The following is a 16,016-nucleotide window of genomic DNA, read 5'->3' on the forward strand; positions in this document are numbered from 1 at the left end:
TAATCAGGATGGGTGTATCGGAGATGGTGCGATTGGCACAGGACAGAGCAGAGTTTAGGGCTGTTGTACATAGGGTCGCTATGAGTCGCAAGCGACTCAACAGCACACAACAACAACAACAACATGTGCACTTCTTTATTGCTTCGTCTTCGCATGGACACTCAGGTTGATCCCATCCCTTTGCTATTATAAATAATACTGCAATGAACACGGGTATGCATCTATCTGTTCGTGTGACAGCTTTTGTTTATTTCAGATATATACTTAGTAATAGGATTCCTGGATCGAATAGTATTTCTATTTCCCACTTTCAAAGCAAGTGCCAAACTTCTTTGCATAGAATTTGCATGATATGTATGCATCTTCTTGGAAAGAAACTAATTTTGTCGTTTACTTGCCTCGTACTTGTACTAGACACCAGGGGGCGATAAGTAACCGAGTAAACCTGTTGCTGTCAGTCTAACGCAAGAGGCTGCTTTAAGCAGCCAGCTGAAGTGTGACAGGGGAATTAAATGCAAAGGGCTTTGACCTCCTTTCCTCCGCGATGTCTGGCTTCGGATTGTGTGTGTGAGCCGGGGGTGATGAGATCCTGGATTTAACTTCAGGGTACGGCTGTGCAGCTCAGGGAGCTTGGTTCTAGTTCAACCACCAACTGCACAAACAAATCGAAAACCTCCTTTGTTGAGGTGGCATGGGAACAGACACATTGCTGACCCTCGGGCAGGTTTTCCAAGACTATAAACCACAAGAGAGAGAAGAGATGAGCCATCTTTCTGGAGAGGAGCCACTGATGGATACGAGCTGCATGCAGCTCCTTACGGACTACAGCATGTGTACGCTGGTTCACACTCTGTGGGCCTGATGAGAAAGGGTAGTTTCTAGCGCCCTTAAGTACTGCAAACCTAGAGACAGGAGGTTCCAGGGTGCCCACAGGAGGCTTGAACGATAGGCTTGCTTGGCAACCTACTTCTGAAACACTGTTATTGCTGTTATTGTGTGTACCACCGAGTTGGAACTGACCCATAGCTGACTCGCCAACGGGTTTTCAGAGGCAGGGAATCACACAGGGAGAAGATTGTCCATTTTTCTCCTTCAGACCAGCTGGTGGATTTAAACCACGTTCCTTTTGGTTGGCAGTGCAACTCCTTACTACAAAGCCATCAGAACTCCTTTTCAAAACTTTAGCCACAGTTTTGTACAGTGGCAATATCATAACCAATAGTGGCTATCCAAAGCACAATGATTGCTAGTTGAAAACTTCTCAAAACATTAGCCACTGAAAAACCCTGGTGAACACCTTTCTCCTCTGACTCACCTCGGGTCACAGTGAGTTGATGCTAGCTTCACAGCAACAGCTAAGGTAATTTATAACACCCTTCCTCCTGTTGTAATTTTCCATTATTTACTATGCATTTGAAAGTGGACAATGAGTAAGGATGACAAGAAAAATCAACGCCTTTGAGTTGTGATGTTGGAGAAGAGTGCTGAACATTGCATGGGCCACCAAAGAACAAACGAGTATGTCTTGGAAAAGGTGTAGCCAGGACGCTCCTTGGAGGTAAGGATAGTGAAACATACTTTGGACATGTTGTTAGGAGGGGGCCGGTTCTTGGGAAAAGGGGCATCATGCTTGGAAAGGTGGAGGGTCAGTGAAGGAGGGGAGCACACTCAATGAGATAGACTGACACAGTGACTGTGGGCTCAATGATCAGAGATGAGGATGGCACATGGGTGAGCAGGGTCCAGATCCACTGTTCACAGGGTCACTGAGTTCTAGTCAGCTCAACGACACTTAACAACATTACTCCCATTGCAGACCAGTGGTTCTCAGCGCTGTTAGACCCAATAGACCTTTTTGTAATGCCCTCTTCATAGTAAAAGAGGGAGCTCTAGTGGCCTAGTGGCTGAAGAGTTGCACTGGCAGCCCTAAGGCAAGCAGTTCAAATCCACCACCTGCTCCACGGAAGAAAGATGGGCAATTTATCTCCTCTTAAAATCTGCTGGAGAGGCCAGTTCCAACTAATGCGCAATGAGGAGGAGGAATAGTGTTGTGTACCACCGAGTCAGAACTGACCGATAGCTGACCCTCGGTGGGTTTTCAGAGGCAATTTAATCTCATGGGAGGAGATTGTCCATCTTTCTCCCCCAGAGCAGCTGGTGGACTTGAACTGCATGCCTTTGGGTTGACAGCACAGCTCCTTACCACCAGGCCACCAGAGCTCCTTAGTAGCAGTCTATCCTGAAATTAAGTTCATAGATAGTAAGACAAATCTGCACACAGCATTTTTTTAAAACCTAAAAAAAGTTAACATGATAAGAAGGAGAGAGACAGAGGGTAATTTATGACCAAACATGTTGTCTCTCAAAATATACACACTCGGGCAAGAATTACTAGAATGCATAATGAGGTAGGCAGATGGCATCTACCTAATTATAAGAAATACACTTGAATTGAGGAGGAACAGAAGATGAGAGCTGTTGGATGTAACACACACATGCACGCACACACTAAATTAAAGAACAGTGGGGGTAAACGCTAGGCTGAAAAATTAATGCTAGGTACATAATAACAGAACAGATGCGCGTGCATTTACTAAGATAAAGAGGGAATAACCAGGATAGAAGACAAACCAACAAGGCAAACATGAGCCGGCAACGTGAGACAGGAAGACGCGTGACACCCTGGGAAGCGAGTAGGGCCTTGTTTATGTGTGTATTCGCCACACAGTCCCCTGTGTTATGACACCGAACTGGGAATTGATGGAATATCACCAAAATCTCTGTGTCTGCAAATGCCACCACATGTTGTTGTTGTTATGTGCTGTTGAGTCGCCTGCGTCTCATTGTGACCCTATGTACAACGGCCCTAAACTCTGCTCTGTCCTGTGCCAATCGCACTGTCTCTGACACTCCCATCCCGATTATCCCAGTCACTGAATCAATCCACCTCATAGAGGGCCTTCCCCTCCTGCGCCGTCCCTCCACCCTCCCAAGCATGATGTCCCTCTCCAAGGACCAGTCTCTCCTCACAACATGTCCAAAGTATGTTAGACGGAGCCTCAGAATCCTTGCCTCCAAGGAGCCACCTGGTTTAACCCTTTTCAGGACAAATCTGTTTGTTTCATACTGATAGAAAAATCTCATCTCCAAGACTTTATAGAGCCCTGGAGATCTTTTATTTCTGGTCATAATGGGAATTTAAGGACAGATATTAAAGTATGATATCAATAGTTCAGAGGAGTTCACAGTGAGCTCCAGGGAGGATGTCAGAAAGAGAAAGGACAGGCAACTCGCCAGGACATTTCCCCGCAGTCATTACCACACGGGCATTCATCCTTAGCTCAAACCCCTTACACGTGGAAAAGAGTAATGATAAATAATCATGTACAAAACCTTTTACTAAGGAGATCCCAGCCTTTCAGGGTCCCCCACATTTCAGGGATCTCTGCTTCAGTATGTCTGGTTCTTTCTGCCTCCGGGAAACATTTGTAGTTATTCTCTGTTTGTTTGGAACGGCTTTCAAACAAATACATAGTGGCTGACACGTTACAGTACACCACGCAGACAACGCACGCAGTAAATTATCCCGTCATCCCCAGATAACTGCTTGTCCATGAATTTCCACTCTGTAGTCACCATCATGTAGCGCTGTGGTTAAAGCATTCAGCTTCTGACCATAAAGATGGACAGTTCACGCTCCCCAGGGGTTCTGTGGGAGAACAAGTAAGAAGTCTGTTTCTGTGAAGACTTACAGGCTTGGAAACCCGGTGAGCAGTCATATTTTGTTGAACAGGTTCACTATGGGTTGGAATCTATTCGATAGCCATGGCTTGGTTTGTATTTTGGGGTGGTTGTTTTTTTTTAACCTATCAAGTATATGCCAGGGATGCATCCTGTCTCCATACCTTTTCAACATGTATGCAGAGCAGATTATCCAAGCAGATTATCCAAGAGGCTGGGCTCTATGAGGAGAAATGTGGCATCAGGATTGGTGGAAGATCTATTAACAATCTGCGTTATGCAGATGACACAACCCTGCTTGCTGAAACTGAGGAGGACCTCATGCACTTGCTGCGGAGGGTCAAGGACTACAGCCTTCAGTATGGACTGAGGCTCAATGTCAAGAAGACAAAGATTCTCACCACTGGACCATTGGCAGCGTCAGGATGGATGGCGAAGAGATTGATTGAGATTGTTCACAGCTTCACTTTGCTCGGCTCCACAGTCAACACTCTTGGCACCAGCAGTCAGGAAATCAAAAAGCGTATCGCGATGGGAAAGTCTGCTGTTAGGGACTTCTCTAAAGTACTCAGGAGCAACGGTGTCTCTCTGGAGACTAAGGTGCGCCTGATACAGCCCATGGTCTTTGCAATCGCTTGTTATGCATCAGAGAGTTGGACAATGACTAGGGAGGACAGAAGGAGAGTTGATGCCTTTGAGCTGTGGTGCTGGAGAAGAGTACTGAATGTACCATGGACTACCAGGAAAACAAACAGATTCATCTTGGAGAGGATTAAACCAAGCTACTCCTTGGAGGCAAGGATTCTGGGGCTTCGTCTGACATACTTTGGACATGTTGCCAGGAGGGACGGGTCCTTGGAGAGGGACATCATGCTTGGGGGGGTGGAGGGACAGCGCAGGAGGGGAAGACCGTCTATGAGATGGATTGATTCGGTGACTGGGGTAATAGGGATGGGTGTGTCAGAGGCAGTGCGGTTGGCGCAGGATAGAGCAGGGTTTAGGGCTGTTGTGCATAGGGTCGCTATGAGTCGCAAACGACTCGACGGCACATAACAACAACAACAACAACATCAAGTTATTAAAAAACCTCTTAAGAAAAAAAAAATGAAGAGCTTATAAAAACCTTTCCATGTAATTATGAAGTTTGACTGACATATTCTGGGAGTAAATCTCACATACTGGAACATGCTCCTATCATGTTGATATGAAACAATTCTTTAGTTTGAGAGTCTGTCCTGGGCAGTGCAGAGCCATTCAATGTCATATAGTTGAGTGTTGTCTATTTATTATTGAGGGAACAAAAACAAAAACTTACCTGCAATAGGGTGGTTCCCGACTCACAGCAACTGTGAGTATTATGGAGTGGAATTCCATATTGAGTTATTTTCTTGGCTGTGATCTTCATAAAAGCAGATCACCAGGCCTTCCTTCGGCAGTGCTGCTGGTTGAGCTTGGACCTCACAACAAGCTGCTGGCTGGAAGCCTCTTGTTTAGAGCCAAGCAGGGCCTGGGGCATGGGCCTGGGTATTGAAAAGTCAGCTGTGTCCCAAATGAATATTCAGTTTGGAGGCTCATGTGTGAAGCCGTTGGATTTTGGATCCTGAAAGGTGGGTTCTTCTTGTTTTGAAGGTTGGGTGTGGACTGTTTGTTTTTATTCCATTCACAACAGTGTATGAACTGACTGGATTTGCTGGATATGGCTAACAATGAGCTGTTGGCTGGAAGCCTCTTGTTTAGAGCCAATCAGGGCCTGGGACATGAGCCTGGCTATTGAAAAGTCAGTTTTAATTGTGTTTAGAATGAACATTCTTCTAAGTGGTACAGCGCCTGTCTGTCAATTAGCTGTACTGCAATAACTGTGGTTGCTATGATACTGAATGCTGTTCTACTAGTGTGTCAAATGCCATAATGGTCACCTATGGTGGACAGTGTTTGGTGGAGCTCCCAGATTAAGATAGACTTGGAAGCATGAGTGGCATCCACTTCCTAAACAACATGCCTCTGGAAACTCTATGAACTTAGAGAAATGACAATAATTATAGAATTCAGGTGTTTTGTTCATAGAGTTGCTATGAGTTGTGCTCCAATTGATGGCACTTAACAACAACAGCCCTCCCAGCACTTGTCTTCAGCTGCCTTTCCCTCTCACTCGGCAGTGGAGAGGCCTCAGCTTCAAGAAGATGCCTCAGCTGCCACAGACGGCTGACATCAGACAGACTAGGCTCTGCTGCTTCTCTCTGTTCAGAACTGCTCCCCTGCGACATCTTAGATAGGATCTCAAAACTAGAAAGCACACATTTGCAGAACACACACACACACACACACACACACACACACACACACACACCCCAGCACAAACTGTATCTGTCACCCAGGGACCAAGACAACCAAGATCAAAACAAACCTGTTGTCACATTCCTCCTCACAGAGCCCCTAAAGAACTGAGCAGAACTTACTTTGGGCATGTTGAAGGAGGAACCAGTCCTTGGAGAAGGACATCGTGCTTGGAAGGGTGGAGGAACAGTGCAGGAGAGGAAGACCCCAGATGAGATGGATCCACACAGTGACTGTGGTAATGGGGTCAGTGTGTCGGAGATGATAGTGTGACTCAGGACAGGGCCGGGTTCAGAACCGTTGTTCACAGGTGGTTATGAGTTGTAGTCGACCCAATGGTACAAAACAAGAACATCTAGTTCTCAAGACTATGCGTCTTTACAAACGTAGTCTAGGTATCTTTAACCTAAGGAGTGGCTCGTGGATTTGAACTGCCAGCCTTTCAGTTAGCAGCCCAATGTTTAGTCATTGTGCCACTAGGGTTTCTTGAGACAAGCAAATCTTCCCCAAACCAGCCTTATCTGCACCAATTAATCTCCTTGAGAAACAGGCCTGTTGAGAGTCGGGGCTCTAAAGTCAACATTACTGGGGCATCATCTCAGCCCATTGAACTTCAAGTATTTCATTTCACCACACTGTGACTCAGTTTCTTAGATTATAATAGCACCTATGTTGTTGTTGGAGAGAATTAAACCAGGCTGCTCCTTGGAGGCAAGGATTCTGGGGCTTCGTCTGACATACTTTAGACATGTTGCCAGGAGGGACGGGTCCTTGGAGAGGGACATCATGCTTGGGAGGGTGGAGGGACAGCGCAGGAGGGGAAGACCCTCTATGAGATGGATTGATTCGGTGACTGGGGTAATCGGGATGGGTGTGTCAGAGGCAATGCGATTGGCACAGGATAGAGCAGGGTTTAGGGCTGTTGTACATAGGGTCGCTATGAGTCGCAAACGAATCGATGGCACATAACAACAACATGTTGTTGTTATATGCTGTCGAGTCACTTGTGGCTCATAGAGACTTGACTCATGGCTACCCCATGTACCCTGAAAACTGCTCTCTCCTGTGCCAACAGCTATCTTATAGAGTTCTCACAAAGGGTGGTGAGCTAACATGTAAAACAGATAGAGTTGGGCACCTGGAATGGAATAACTACTTTACCAAGTCATTGTTATTATTGTACTATTGTTACTACTATTGCTATAATAGCATGGTTACTATTAACATTGTTATTATTAGAATAGTCTTAATGTGCTGTTTTATGAAAGACTCCAGAGATCATCTCCAATTGTTTCTCAAAGCTGCTCCCACAGGTATCTGAAATTGCAGCTCAGAACCTTTCCCTTCCGACCTTGGAAGCCGCCTGTGAGCTCAGGACAAGGGAGAGCTGAAGGCAGCTGGGGTGATAGGGCTGCATTCAGAGGGTCTTGTGCACAGCCCACCCTCCTGGAAAGGGACCCTCTGTATGAGGTGTGTTAGCCTTGCAGGTGGGGGCTGCTCCTCACTGACTGGCAGGCACGTGGCCCAGTCTCCTTGAGGAAGGATGGGAAAGTGGTTCCGGGATGATGCCACTGGCCCATAGCGCTAGACACAGGAGGGGGCAGGAGAAGGATGGCTAGGATCAGGTGATAACTCCCTGCAGGGGAGATGGGACCAGCGAAGAAGGGGTTCCCTAGGAAACTCTCTTCCTCTTTTATGGTCTCAGAAGACGACCAGCAGTCATACGTAATGTCACCCCTTTCTGCTGACACTTGGGAAAGGAATTAGCATTCTCAAAGTGTTCTTCATCCATTTTCTCATCTGGATTTCTTGGTAGCTCTGTACAGTAATAATTTAAAAATCTCCATTTCACTTCAAGGAAAAACGAGACACATGAATTTAAATGACTAGTCTAAATCCTCATCAGCTAGCAAAGAGCAGGGCCCAGCCACACGAGGTGAGCCGACAACCTGAATCAACTTTTCTTTACTCCATCCTTCCAACCTCTTCAATTTAATGAAAATGGAATTTAATGAGATGAAAATACCAGGGAGGCATACTTTTTAAAAAAAGAAAATCCGTATAAATGTCATTCGTTGCTATTGAGTTACAGGACCAACTTATTGCTGACCCTCCAGCAGGTTTTTGGAGGTCACAGGAAACTGCCTATCTTTCTCTCTTGAATTCTGAAAGACGGACACCGATTAAGGGCAACCAGAGAAGAATCAATACCTTTGAGTCATGGCGTTGAAGAAGAGTGGAGTATCCCATGGGCTGCCAAGGGAACAGCCAGGTCTGACTTGCAGAGAGTGAAAGCAGGGTACCCCTTGGAAGCAAGGGTCGGGAAATTCATCTCACACACTTTGGGCATATTGTTAGGACAGGACAGTCGGTGGAGGAGGACAGCATGTTTGGAAAAGTGGAGGGTCCACGTAAGAGAGGAAGATCCTCAAGACAGATTAATTCAGTGACTGCAGCAACAGGCTTGAGTGTGCTGGTGACGGGAAGGATGGGAAAGGATAGGACAGGGTGCAGATGTGTTCACACGGTTGCTATAGTCAGACCTGACTTGACAGCACATAATAACTCCCTCAGAGCAGTTGGTGGATTCCAACCACCTGCCTTAGGTACTTAGTGACTAGGTATAGCTTCCTACTCACTAGGCCATCAGATACATAATTTTTTTTATTTGTATTTTTTACAACTGGGAGCATCATGATAGATGGTGAAGAGATTGAGATTGTTAGCAATTATATTGCTCAGCTCCACAATCAATACTCGTGATATCAACAAGAGTCAGGAAATCAAAAGACAAACTGCATTGGGAAAGTCTGCTGGCAGGGACCTCTCTAGAGTACTGAAGAGCCATGATGTCACTCTGGAGACTAAGGTTCGCCTGATCCAGGCCATGGTCTTCCAATTACTTGCTATGCATCTGAAAGCCGGACAACAACTAAGGATGATAGAAAGAGCAGGATTGATGACTTTGAGTTGTGATGCTGGAGGAGAGTGTTGAACAGACTGTGGATTTCCAGGAGAACAAATGGTTTCATCCTGGAGATGGTGAAACCAGGCTGCTCCCTAGAGGTAAGAATTTTGAAGCTCTATCTCACATATTTTGGGCACGTGGCAGGAGGGAATCAGTCCTTGGAGAAGGGCCTCATGCTTGGAAGGGTGGAGGGAGAACACAGAAAGTGAAGGCCACAATGAGATAGATTAACTCAGTGTCTGGAGCAATGTTAAGTCTCTCGGAAATGATGAGATTGGTTCAGGTTTGGGCAAGTTTCAGAGCTAATGTACACAGGTCACTATGAGTCGCAGGTGACTCGATGGCACATACCACCACCACTACCACCACATGGCAACAGCATCCTTTTGTGACTGACTTACATCATTTACCATAGTTCGTTTTTATTCAGTCCACGTTGTGCAGCATTTCATTAATTCTTGTTCATTTTGTAGTGCTGCATAATACTCCATTGCATGAATCCATTGCATGAATGTACCACAGTTTCTTTAGCTATGTGTCCACTGAAGGGCCCTTAGATTGTTTACAACTGCTTGTTGTTATAAATAGCCCAAAGCAGCTGGGGTACTTGGGCCAAGTCCAGAGGTGCCTGCAATAAACATGGGTGGATCTGTTTGTGTCCCAGCCTTTCTTCCTTTAGGACGCATCTCTAATAGTGGGATTGCCAGATCAAAGTGGCATTTCTATCCCAACGTTCTAAAGCAGGTCTGCTGTAAGTTGAGGGAGACGCAGCCCCTCACCCCCCCCTCCATGGCCAAGCCCATCAATTGCCCCAAGTCTAATTACAGGCCCACATGGACACAGAGCACGAGACACAGACCACTTGTACAAACCATTCATTTTATTTCCTGTATTGGGTTTATACAAACTTGCAAGATACAAATGCGGAGCTCACTGGGGTGCTTAGCTAAAAAGACTGCTGTTGTGAGGAGGACGCAACCTCTCACCCATTTATATCAGGACGCCCCCCCTCCTCAAGGGCAGTGGGGGTGTTGGCTAGAAAGACTATGGGGGATGTGGTCCCCTGCAGAGATGCCCTCTGCTCCTCTAACCTTCATTCTTCTAAGGTCACTTTTATGCTAAAGACACTTAGATCATACATGTCCTTGTATGCTTTATCATCTAACACTAGCAAATCAGATTGGCCCCAATATGTGCATAAATAGGTATAAGGAGATATATATATATATTGATAGCTTTCCTTAGTCTTAAGAGCTGCCAGGTGGAGGGACCTACAGGGGAAAGGATGGATTCCGCTTTGCGGAAGTCGGCGCTGCCCCAGGAGCATACTCTCTCAAAGGACAGAGTGTAGTGCACAGCTGAGAACCTGGGGACATCCTTAAAGCAGTGATTGTAGCCTCTTCCTTATTGATGGGAAGGTGATGTGCTAATGGGGTGGCCCTTTCCAGGGGGGTTACTTAGCCCTGGACCCCCATGTGGGCCAAATGTATCATCATTCACAGCAAGATGCCCTAGACAGGGAGCAGAGTGTCCATGGAAATGTCAAAGTTGAGGGTCAGACTTCAGCACTTTCCAGGAGCTGCATGCCAGATCACCAAGCCAAAGCCCTGGGTGCCAATCATGAACAATGACCTCCCGGCCCCTCTGACAGTGGTAGCGGTGCCTGGAAGCCTGAGCTGGTGTAGTTCAGTGTCCCAGCAGCTCCACCTGCCAGGGAAAAGGCCAGGGGTGGGGGCAGGGGCAGGGGGGCTGTCTCGTTCACAAGGCTGAGCTATCACATTGCCTGCGGGACTCTCCTCAGCCCAGGGGCTGATTTTTGCTGTCTGGATGCCAGATTGCTATATTCGCCCCCAAAAGTCACCTGTAGAGAGAAAAGTCACAGAGGGCAAAAGACTCTCCACGCGTGACCCAGTCTACTAGAGAGGGATCAAATGAAGAGAGTGTGAGAAGCCCAAGAGTTCCCAAGGGTCTGCGCCAAGGACAGCAATGATTTCCTGTTGGTTACACACTGTGGTGTTACCATCAGTGTGGTGATGGAAGGAAGGGTCCAGGGGCACATGGTAGGCACGGGGTGGGGGTGGCTGGGAGCCTGCACGGGGACATATGTGGGCACACAACTTGGCCCGGGAGTAAACATTTCCCTCAAGAGGATCCATATGAGATAATCCTTAGACTAGAACTTTAAGAGAATGTCTCGTACCTGGAGAGATTCTCTCCTTGAGCTCGGGATCGGCCATTCAGACATCACAGAAGGGAAGTGCTTGAGGGTGACGGTTCCTACCCCGACTCCTCACATCATTTGCCAACTCCACTCAGACATTGCACGTTTGGAAAATAGGTTTGCTTTTAACAAAAGCGTAAACTAGATCCGTCTTAAGTCTTTCCTCTCCCCCTCTTTGGATCAAAAGGCAAGGGCTGTGGCCTCAAAGGGTTGGGGGTGGTGTGTCAAGTGTGGGAGCGAGAACAGGCCCAGGCCCGAGCTCCAGGAAAAGATCAGACTTCAAACAGATAGATAGACAGATATATTACATATGTATATATAATCATGTAGAATCTCCATAAAACATATATTAAGGCATGTAAAGCAACATAAAGAGCCAGCTTTATGAAATAACAGGCGAGAAGGGGTAGAAGTGCAGACATGATTTCTCGGTATTTTACATGTATTTCTAAAAATATGACTTAAAAAAAAAGAGGGCAAGACAAACAAAGGGGGGAGGCATGGAAGGTTTTGAAAATCGTGTTTCTTATGGAGGGAGACTGATGGGGGGATAAGCAGAAGTGTTCCTTGGGTACCATCACACCTATTAAGTCTCCAGGAAGAAAGAATGGACTTGGGGTACGTGAGCTGCACTAACAATGGGAGATGTAGCCAAGGCCCACGTTCAAACAGCCTGCGAGGCGTGGAGACCGGTGGCATATCCGCAGTCGGTAGCCCCTTGGAAGCATGGGGTATCCTAAGCACCTACAACAGTGCCTGGGACATGGAAGGTGCTTGATAAATATTTGTTGGATGAACTGTCATCTTTGCTTGCATATGAACCAGTAACTGCCTCAGCCATGGCGTGGAGATTGTGGTGGCAGGCAGGGTACCCGTCTTCGGGATGCTAGAGGTCAGGGGGATGTTTCCAGGCAGCAACTCTGGCAGAGGGAAGGCCTCAAGGCCAAGGCATCTTCTGCTTCACTCTCCTCCCTCCTCTCCGGCTATGTCCATCTCCAGGTGGGCAGAGTAGACACAGTGAGGAGTGGGCTTTGCTCTCGTCTCTCTGTCTCTCTCCTCAGCCTCCCCAAGTAAGAGGCTTGTGCGAGCGCTGGGCTAGAAGGCAGCCCTCCTGAACAGCCGCAGGCAGCTGGCTCTCCTGGGGGGGGGTCTTGTCATGAAGGTAGAGTCTTGGAGTCAGGACTCCCTGAGCGCCTTGTTCCTTGGCCCCAGTCAGTCCCCAGCTGGCCCACAACACATTCCAAGGGAAAGGAGTGAGAAAATGTCACAAAACTGGGCAAAGCCCCAAGGTTGACCGCAACCATATAAAACAGAACCAAGGAGAGGGTGGAGCATAGAACCAAGGATAAGGCCTAGTCCTAGAAAGGGCCGTCTCCCAGCTGCCACTGCCCAACTCCCTTTCACCCCGAAGCTCCACCCCAACTCTGAGCACTTCTGCTGAGGGCCACCTGTGCTCTGCTGGGCCAGGCGGTTCCTCCTGGGAACAGGAGCCTGTGCCTGGCTGATCCTGGGGTGATGACAGGTGCACCAGAGGTGATAGTCTGGCACAGTAAATAGCGCTGACCTGAGGCCCAGCCCTGAGGAGCCCACCCCGGGCTCCCCTTACTTCCCACTTCCTTCTTTTTCCTCCCGACTTGCCAAGGCATCCTGCTTCCCTCCCTCCCTCTCTTCGCTGTCCCTTCTCTATCTGTCCTCAGACACTGCACAGACCTGCCATTCTCTCTTCGTGGCCAGCACTGTCCCTCTGAGAGCCGAAGGGCCTCTCCCCATCTCTCTTCATCTTATCTTTGGCTCAAGCAAGGTGGTCAGGCTCCACTGGACCCCAAAGGAGCACCCGTAAGCAGAGACGTGTCAAAGCCCTGGGAGAGCAGAGTGGAGCTGGTGGCGGGGAGGGGGTGGCAGCAGGTGACGTCCTTGGTGTCAAGAGGGACCAGCAGAGGCAGCGTCCATGCCCTCTTCACCTCGAGTCCCAAGACAGCCCGGGCCATGCTTCCCACGAGGGCCTGTCCTCCTCAGGGCATGACAACATTCCAGTCACAGCCAGAGCCAGGCTATGGCTTCCCTGTGACACGGGGCCCAGCGAGGACCGCACTGGGAGTCCGTGTCCAGCCTGGATGGGCCGCCCACCACTGCAGGCCTTGGTCCAGGTCCACCGTACGAGCAGTGAGGGCTTCAGGACTAGGCATGGGTGGGTGTGCGGGCACCGAGGAATCCACTCTCCTCTCAGCAGCAACCCCTGCCCCCAGCCTGGCCCCCGCAGCCTTCCCACGGCAGCACAGGGGCAAGGGGCCGGGGTGGGGAGGCAGGACCTGAGGGGGCCGAGGAGGACTTCAGAACGTAGCTCTTTGGAGCTTCACAGCATTGGCCTCAGCCAGGGCTTGCACTAAAGAAGAAAGAGAAGGGGGTGACAAGGTGCTACAGGAGTGGTGGTTCCCGTCATCCTTCCCAGAATCCTAAACACCTGGCAGAAGCCCACCCTGCTCCCTCAATCTGAAAAGGGGGCACAGTTCAATAGAAGGCAGCATTCCTTCCTCCTGGCCTGATAGGGAAGGTGCTGAGGGGAAGGGAAGAGGATACAGCCTTTGGCGATAGCTGTCCACTGTTATTTTCATTTTCAATAACGTTTAGGAGTGGAGCAACAGCTTCGGGGGGTTTCTGAGAGCCCCTGGGGTAAGGCTACCTTTTATCACAACTTGCTGGCCAAGAGGAGGTGCAGGGCAGTGGTGTCAGGGACAGGTGAGGTCTCAGCTCTGTTCCCTGTCAGCTTCTGAAGAAGCGTGGCCCCTTGGCATCGCAATGTCCAAGAAGCAGCCCTGCCAGCCAGCGCCAGCCAGCACTGCAGAGGGGATGCTGGCGGCTCAAGCGGATGGATGGAGGGGTGGGTGGATGCTAGCGACTGAGCCGCTACACTGGGGTGCATGAGGATGAGGGGAGAAGCAATGCCAGATGACGGTGTAGATGGCTCAATGGGAATGAGGGGAGGGGACCCACTCCTGGGGTGGAGGAAATACAGTAGAAAAGTGCTTACGTCAGAGCTCAGACCCCCATGGTAAGGCTGCTGTCGGCGCCCCGTGGGGATTCAGACGAGAGGGGGTTGGCTGGTGGAGTCGGGGAGGCAGGGGAGGTGGGAGGGCTTGGGGTGGCACATTGCACTGGAAACAGAAATGAACAGGGAGTGAATCGGGGTGAGCATGGTGGGGGGCAGGGGAGGCACTCAGAGCAAGCGACACCCCACCTCAGGGGGTGGGGGAGCAAGGTGGGGGGCAAGCAGAGCAGAGAGCTGAGCTTGCAAACTTGCTCAAGCTGAGGCAAAGCAGTCCTCGTTCCCAGGGCGCCATGGTGGACAGCACAGACCCCAGAGGAGACCGGCCGGAACCAGGCCCCGCTGAGAACCAGCGTGACTGTGGGCGAGGCCTGGTTCTCTCTGGGCCAAGGGCTCCCTGCCCGTCCATCAAATGGGGGGACGCACAAGCTCCCAGCTACCACAAAGAAAAGAGGAGGTAGCCACATTTGTACCTGGAGATATAACTAACGAGAATGATTAACAGTGTTGTAAAATCATCCTAATCCGAGTCATCAGACCCCTGCCTGAAGAACAGATAGACAGACGTGGTATGACTACCACATTACTGTCCATGGGGATGGGGGCTGCGGGTGGGCTCAGAGAGAGCTGTTAACTTCAGACATGGTGGAGGGCTCAAGCCGAGAGCCCCTATCCACTATAGGCAAACTTCCATCCAAGCCCTGCCGCAGCAAGTCTGAACGTGTTGATGTCTGACTCTATTATCATTACGATCCAGTGTTGAGAAAGGCAAAGCAGGACAACGAGAAAAGGAATTGCAGACCCCCTCAGTGTCCCAGGGAGGCAGGAGGATGGGAGAGGGTCTTCTCCCGAGGCTCAGAGAAGAGCCTGACCTCAGCCAGCACCGCATCGCAGCCTCTTCCTTGACATTCACCCCACCTTTGCACTGTCCAGCTCTTGCTCTCCCTCCTCCCCCGCCCCAGACCTCTGCACACGAGAAAGGGCCACGATGGCTTTTCTCATCCCATACGGGTACACTCACGTGGGCCCCAGCTAGCGTGGACATAAGGCTGTGTCTGCCTGCACACAACACAGAGCTTGTGCACGGGATCTGGCAACACCTGTGTCCCTACCCTTACGGCACATGGCTCACATGTGCGTGTGCTGAGCACATCCACCTGGCCCAGCACACTTGTAACTTTACATCCAAATCCATCCACAGACGTTTACACAACGCACATGCGGAGGTGTATCCATAAATAGCCCTGCCCGGTGGTTAGCAGCCTGGCAGCCTCAACTTCTAAAACAATCCCGAAAGCAGAAATGACGCGAGGAATATCGCATGGGAGCCAGGACAGACGCTACAATGTGAATGTCATAATGTTCCTGTACGTCCCTCATAGGACAGGCCCTTGGGGTCCAGTTACTCTTCACGAGACACAATTCTAATAGGAGCTGGCTTTCTGGGTGTCTGAGCCACAGGAGATTACAGGCAGGAAAATCAGAAGGCGAGGAATTGAGAGATCTACTGACATCTATAAGCCTCAACTAAAGAGAAAAATCTTTGGTAAAAAGTAGTTTATGAGAACTTGAAAAGTGTTAATGGCTTGGGAACTTTTAGGGTAGATAAAAATAGACCTATATCTACAATAGTTCCTAAGTACATTCCTATAACAAGCTAGCAAAATAAAGATATATAAATTTATATATAAATATCTCTCTCTCTCTCT

The 16,016-nt window shown here is 49.1% G+C and overlaps 1 protein-coding gene across 1 annotated transcript in view; it reads right to left on the reverse strand.

The window, feature by feature from the left end:
- Nucleotides 1-13,376: 13,376 nt before the first annotated feature.
- The window catches only part of PLEKHA6 (pleckstrin homology domain containing, family A member 6), a 178,810-nt gene continuing 176,170 nt past the window's right edge, over nucleotides 13,377-16,016 (reverse strand). Inside the window, exons 22-23 of the mRNA XM_006887898.1 lie at nucleotides 14,293-14,416; nucleotides 13,377-13,647 (exon numbers count right to left, since the gene is read on the reverse strand). Of these exons, the coding sequence (XP_006887960.1) occupies nucleotides 14,301-14,416 (116 nt within the window). The 3' untranslated portion in view covers nucleotides 13,377-13,647; nucleotides 14,293-14,300. The remainder of the gene's footprint in view (nucleotides 13,648-14,292; nucleotides 14,417-16,016) is intronic.

Source organism: Elephantulus edwardii, unplaced genomic scaffold (genome assembly GCF_000299155.1).
Source record: "Elephantulus edwardii isolate Elephantulus edwardi_28Jun2011 unplaced genomic scaffold, EleEdw1.0 scaffold00063, whole genome shotgun sequence".
NCBI lineage: Eukaryota > Metazoa > Chordata > Mammalia > Macroscelidea > Macroscelididae > Elephantulus > Elephantulus edwardii.